Source organism: Hyalella azteca, unplaced genomic scaffold (assembly GCF_000764305.2).
Source record: "Hyalella azteca isolate HAZT.00-mixed unplaced genomic scaffold, Hazt_2.0.2 contig3725, whole genome shotgun sequence".
NCBI lineage: Eukaryota > Metazoa > Arthropoda > Malacostraca > Amphipoda > Hyalellidae > Hyalella > Hyalella azteca.
Window position 1 is genome coordinate 59,424 of NW_025933965.1, and position 7,073 is coordinate 66,496.

At 35.6% G+C, this 7,073-nt stretch overlaps 1 protein-coding gene across 1 annotated transcript in view; it reads left to right on the top strand.

Annotated features, from left to right (window-relative positions):
* The first annotated feature begins 6,136 nt into the window (after nucleotides 1–6,136).
* Nucleotides 6,137–7,073, top strand: part of LOC108677685 (signal transducing adapter molecule 1) — a 16,713-nt gene continuing 15,776 nt past the window's right edge. The window contains exon 1 of the mRNA XM_018165945.2: nucleotides 6,137–6,286. Coding sequence (XP_018021434.1) covers nucleotides 6,238–6,286 — 49 coding nt within the window. The 5' untranslated portion in view covers nucleotides 6,137–6,237. The remainder of the gene's footprint in view (nucleotides 6,287–7,073) is intronic.

Consider the following 7,073-nt stretch of genomic DNA (forward strand, 5'->3'; position numbering starts at 1 on the left):
TTCAAAAACTTAACCTAACTGGACCATGATGACCTCGAGTGTCTTGGTATCTTGAAGCTGAGCTCATTGATAGTCGAATTCCAGGACCTCCATTTTTGGCCTAAAGTCAACTTGGAGATAACGCTTAGCTAACCGATTTTTATAAAAGCCGTAATAACGTCTAGGCATCAAGACGGTCAAATGAGCAATGCAACCCCACTATGTTTACCATTTACATTAAAAAGAATCTTCCATCTGTAAAGAAAAAAAATGTTTCAATTAAAAAGTTTGACTTAAATTTGAATAGTATGTAATGTGATGATTTAAATAAATAGACTGAAAACGGTTAAAACGCCAATTAATTTATAACGCTGAGATAATTGTGAGTAATAAACTTTAAGACAAGCATTTTTTTCTACACAAAAGCGTGTAGGTATTCAATTTATTGTGTTCGGTAGAAAGTAATATAGCAAAGAAGCGAATGATATTTTCTAAATGAAGTATGTAAGGTTAATCTGATATTTTGTATTACTTGAAATGATAGATTTGTATCGCACAAACTTGCAATGAATGCATTTAGGAACTAGACCATTTGTATGCCGGCTAAATGTGAAGTTGTAGACTTGCACATTTGGCCAAGTGTATGAAAATTTGAATTATATTCATTTTTCATTTTTTTCACGCATAATTTTCTTTTCGTTGTATGCGATTAATTTTTTTCCAATTTTGCACACTGGTGAAAGTTGAAGTAATTGCTGCATGAATCTAAGAATGATTTTTCAATTTATTTTGATAGAATATTCTGACGCAACACAGCGTGAATTTCCTCACGGTAAAACTATTGTGATTGCTAAATAAAAGATAAACAAGAGGAAAGTTACCGAGCAATTGATTAATTTTTCATTTATTTAGCATGGTATATGCATTTATTCACAACTCATGTTATCCAGTTTATTACAATTACCTTAAATGTACGTGCATAATACTCATTATACTCAGAAGCTGTAGTTGGCGAGCTGCTGGGTTATCGATAATTATTTTAAATTTATTCTGGCGATAGACATAATCTATGGGGTGTCCTGTGTCTGTTATAGGATAGTATGTGCTGATGAATCACACGTATATCTTTTTGAGAAGCGGGCAATTTTGTACTAATACTTGGGTAGTTCATTAATGCTTTGTTTTCAGCTTTTTAGTGCTTTTAGTCTCAACCGTTTTTTTTCTTTTTGAGATTTTCATTGTTTTTTCTTAGGATAATAAGTACGTTCCTTATGTTTATCCTACATTTAAAATACCTCGATTTTGCTCAAAAATCTTCGGTAGTAGTAGCAGCATATGATGCGACATGCACAGCAGTAGGCCTTGTTCATACGAGTTTGTGTCATGTTAGCGAGGCACACTTCATAATGTCTAAGAGAAACGTAATCTCTGTTTAGTGTGGGTTCACACATATCACATATGTTACGTATGTTTTCAAGTTCCTTGCAATATGCAAAAAAAAATCCCACTTCCAAGAGACTTGGAAGTGTTTCCGAATAATAGTTGTGTTATTGTATACAAGAGTGAACTCCTTTTATGTCCTTTTCTGTAATTTTTTTGTCACGTTAAGGGCCATGAGTAACACGTCTATGATCTGCTATCACTAATTTCGATTGAGCTTTCAGACCGAGACGTAATTTCAGTTAATGGAATTGCAAGAAAGCCTGAGAATTAAATTTTTACTTGTTTGTTAACGATATGTAGTCGTCAAGGCCTTGGTTTGTGTGTGTGCTTGTTCATGCATTAGGATTTTCAAATTTTTGTAACTAATTTGCATATTTTTCGACGCTTCAGCGATTCTGAATATCGTTTATGAACTTCTCAGCCGGACCTCCGTTCATCATTGTAATCAAGATTAACGTCACAGTTCAATTCGTAACAATCGTTACTTATCTACTTATATTATCGTTACGAGTAACTCAAGACTCATGTGTCTTCAATTTTCAAAAAGAACTCTGGCCTTGTAGTTCATGTCTTGCTCGTATCATGAATGAAAGCGTCTTTACGTCCTGCCATTAATACGCGCAACTTATGGCTGAGATTCTGTGTATTTCAACGTCTTCAATTAGGTACCGACTCATGTGGTATCAGTAAAATTATTTCGGTGCAAAACCCACTACTAAGTCTACCAAATTATTGTAGTACTGGGGTTTCCCATAGCTGTGTTGAATAGCTTATATAGACAATTCTGGGTGTTCCTTTCTTAAAAAAGTGTTCTATTCTTTAGTTGTTACCCTTGTTTGTTGGAGGATTGGGCTTGTGATTGTCGCATTATTGGTTTGTGGAAGATTTCCATTAAGGCTGTGTCTAGTCACTAGTGTTGATGACTTTTGAATTATGAAGATCGATTTACCCTCGTTATTACACGCTCGTGTGCAGAAAGCAGTGCTCGATCGCCCTCAGAAATTCGCCACTGTTAACTTTGCTCTACCTTCTTGATGTTGGCTAGGCATCGCAACGTAAAGCACTCTCAGCTTTACGTGATTTTTTCCTCATTTCCTCTTAATTAAAAACTATTATTAAAAAATTACACTCATTCAAGAATGAATCAGTTTCTCGCCCACGTACAAATGTCTTGAGAAAAGTCAAAGAATTCTTCCATTTGGTATTTACTGATATCGCTTAACCTAGGCTTGAATTGTAGATATTTTCGATAAGTCAATATTATAATGATGTAATTATTATATAGAAAGAGTACAGCTTTCAAGAGTATCTATTTGTAACGCTTGTGATGTGCTCTGACAATACCCACAATTGTACTTGTATTTCATAATTTGTACGTGTACTGAAATGGGATGAGATCGCACTTTGTCTCTGAACTTATAATATATGTTGAAGGTCTCTTCGTTACTATTGCTGTTCATTGACGATAGTTCATTACGACGTATGCATATTGTGATGTTCAGCATGACACATGATAATAGAAGTGACCAGCTTGTAAACTATATAGTTACGTAAAAACCTGTCATGAATAAAATTTAATTGCACGATTTTCTGTTTACTGAATATTTGTTGACTCCTTGTCTAACTAGTAGCTGATGGACTGTTGGTTGTGGCTTGAGATAATACGGAACCATCGCTTGGCTTTGAATAAACTTAGCTCATTTACTTTAGTACCTAATGCATCATTTGCCATTAAAATATTAACAATAACAATCTACCAATGACGCTATAGTTCAATTTGTCTTTTATGCCTCCTAATGTCAATCAATTCTAGGAATCTAGAAAGGAACTCTTCTGTTGCAGGTTTCATTTATTCAGTTACTCAATTACATTTTATTATCAAATTCATGGAAAAAACATGGGATCGAGTGTAAATGGAATCACGGCTAATTTAATATGATTTCATATTTTCTTCCTTGAATGAGCTTGGTTCTGTAAAGTGAATGCCATCGAGTTATTTAAAGCCTTGCTTTTGTGTTCCCTTTTTCATTGTAGGAATGTCGATCTGTCTCGATGCCGTTTCCTCTAAACTGTTACAGTGATCTGTCATCACAATTTCGTGTCTGCACTCGACTAGTTTGAGAGTAGAAGTTAGACGGTCATATTTTCGTATTCGTGTTCACTCGTGAGTGTCACAATGTACAGTGACATGTATCGTTTCCTATAACTGTGGTAATTAATGTTCGGTGAATGTGCGTGTTATCACATCGTGACTTACAGCTCTCAGACAACATACTTAATAAATGTAGCCTCAGTAATTAGCTTTTGCTACTTTTAGTCTTGATGTCCGTGTTCACTGTGAAGCGACCATCCTCAGCATTTGCCCATTATTTTACTTGTTGCTTGGTAAATTTAAGAACAACATGTACATGAAAATAAGCCTGCTGTAATTGTTGACATTTTTGTTCTCGATAGTTTTTGCTTCATTTGTGTTGCGCTACACAAGTCGATTGGAATTTGTCCTAATTTGATTCTAATCATGGCTAAGCAATGTCACAAGCAACATCTTATTGATATTGTAGACTTACTCTGTGCATTCGAGTGCGTTCAGGAGATATTTTTATTAAATACACTAATTTTTGGTCAGGTATGCTTGCATTCAAGGCACGTAACATAGGATGGACTTCTTTTGGCAGTTATCTACAAAAATGGGCTTGTCTTAGTGCCTGACCTCTGATCTGATCTTGACTCTACCGTTTTGCCTTTCTGCATCTAAAAGCATACCAGATATTATCTCTACTGATGAAGTTTTGTATAATTCAAATCACAGTTCTTCGTTGACTCTAGTCTGACGTTGGTCAACTTGACCTTGTATTTCTTTTCATTTCTCCCTGTTGTTTTACCTAGTTTGTGTAGAATTACCATCGTTTCAATCGGGGAGTAGAACATACTAACGATGAACCAGAAAATGTCGTGTGAACCTATGCATTTAAAATAAAATAATAATTAATTTACCTCTAAGATAAGTCTACCTCTAAACCATTTTAATTTCTTCCTTAATTATGATTGAACAGGTTCTGTTGAGCACAAAAATATTTCCGAATTTAAGGCAGATTTGGTCCTATGTGTTGTCATTTTTATTTCAAATATATTATTATGATTAGGAAGAAACGAAGGTTTTGTTACGAAATCGACCTAGAGTGCAAGGAGGTAGAAAGACTTATTCAAATTGAATTCTTCGTGTTATTCATGCATGGAATAGCGGAATAATAGGGGTATTGTAATGTCTGAAATTGACGAATTAATCTGTTTGAAGTTTTTCGGTTATTGCTGATGTAATTTTCTACTAGTGTAAATTGTATGTTGAATTATATTTGTGTGACATGCTGTGATCTTATGATTCATCTTCCCTTTGATGGCCATCTGTTACTTTATTGTCGATCAAGTATTGTATCCAACATGCGTTTAGTCATCACTGACATAAGTGTTGGAATATTTGTCTTGGTGATAGATTTTCGTATGGATGAGGATCATTCTTCGATTTTTCCTATCTCCGGCAAATTCTTGTAATGGAAGCACTAAGAAGATCCCAGTGCTAACGTCGATGCTCGCTTGAGGCAGTCTATGGGAACAGGATTTGAAAGTCTTTGAGCTTATACGCCAGCATTTATCAATCAAAGCACTTGTACGTTTAAATTTGGCGGGACGGCTTACTGACATATAGTAAACTCCTCAGCGATTGCTTGACCCCTCAGACATCTTGACTTTCGGTGCGAGATAGATAAATAACTGAAGCGCTAGTAAACATTTGGTCAGTGATTGCCAAGACGCCTCTTTGGAGCCTTAATACTGCAGTGATAACGGCATCGCGCAGGCCTCTATTCGTATACTACTCACTCCAATGCAATAATATACATGCTGTGTAACTGTGCCAGCGTTAAAAATTTGACCAGGTTTTAATAGATGGGTGCTGTCTCGAACCTTAAACTTGCTGCGCTTGCCCCAGGCTACGTCGTTGATTTAAACGCGAATTTTTACGACGCGTGCGGGTCCCTAACACGAAATAGCTGCTTCAATTTAGGCGATTTTGATATTGCGGCTAACCCGAGTATTCTTTATTAAAAATAATTTCTGCTATCCAACATATATCTTCTTCTGAAGCGTAAGTTACTCAACTCTCATCTCAGCTGTTGCCGCTTGCAACGCACACGGTTGTTTTAGACATGTTAGTAGGCATCAAACATGTCGCCGAGGAATTGACGGAGCTGCAATATATGCAGCGCGCACAAGCTTTCAGCCCAGGGTATGGTGGCGTTTAAATTCGGCTAAGAGTATAATTACATTTGTCCATACTATCTTGAATTTAGTGCATTGAATTTTTAGGTAGAGTTGTCAAACAACACCGAGCGCTCCGACACTTATTAGGCAAATTTTTTTGGAAGAAATATTTAATGCTTTTCTTCCTGGCATAACTTTGCAAAATGGAAATCAATCTAGACCAAATCAAATAACAAAGCTATAGTATATATTAACACTAGGCTATTCATTCACATTACGCTTATCCGAACGTTATAGGGATGTTATTTTTATGCTTCGTTTTAACTTAGCCCACAGCGGCTCAATAAATGCTAAGTTAGATATTTCACTTATTACTCTAATTGAAATGGATAGTAATAATGTTCAAATGCAGCTCAAATAACAATTGATGTTTCATGTCCGACTTTCTTTGATTACTTCTAAAGATTAAGAACTGTATTTCAGTCATTTGAGAATGAGTAACGTATGAGATATGGTTGTGGTTTGTGTTGCGCAGCAAAGCAGGTTTCTCGTTGAATAATGATGGGTTTATTTTCGGCTCCTGCAAATAAGCTCGAACCTGAAATAGGTGAGCATTTCAACAATGTTATTTTTCTACTCATTTCGTGTGGACATTGCTGCTTATAATTTATCATAGAAAATAGGCTACATTAGATATGGAATAAAGTGTTACAGAAAAAATATAAGTTTTTAGTAAATTTTATCAACATTTCAAGGTTTTAATGAAAAATTATCCTAGAAACTACCAAAAAGTATTTTGTTAATTGTTGATCAATAAAAAAATAAATTCAGTTTGCTGCAGTATAAGATCGGAAAAGAGATGTGATTTATTACTCTGATGAATAGAATAGGCCAAAGGCCATAGCCATAGGGTAACTGGGTAAACGCAGTATATTCCAACATTGTGGGTAATTCCGACACTTCTCAACTTTTTTCCTTTATATTAGGCTTTGTTTTAGTTCCACGCATTTGTTGATGGTTGAAATAGTGACGTCATACCAAGCCTTACTAGGTTAACATAGGGTAAACGCGGTATATTCCGACACTTTAAGGACGCATCGAGAAATGAAAAACTATTAAAAAAAAACCGTATGCGTTACGTAAGTTCTGTTGCTTTCACATGACTCTCAAAACACTTCATTACGCGTCAGCAACGATGAAACGTCACAAAATGTTGCCATATTTATTAAAAAGCCTTTAGAATGGAAACCTATCAAATACCTATATTCCGTCACTTTGTGTGGCAACATCCGACACGTGGTGAGTCGTATTGCGTCAGCGCTTCAAATTTAACTGATACGTATTGCCGACATCCACGTGTTCGAATTCCGTTTGCTGTGTGAGCTGTATTGGGA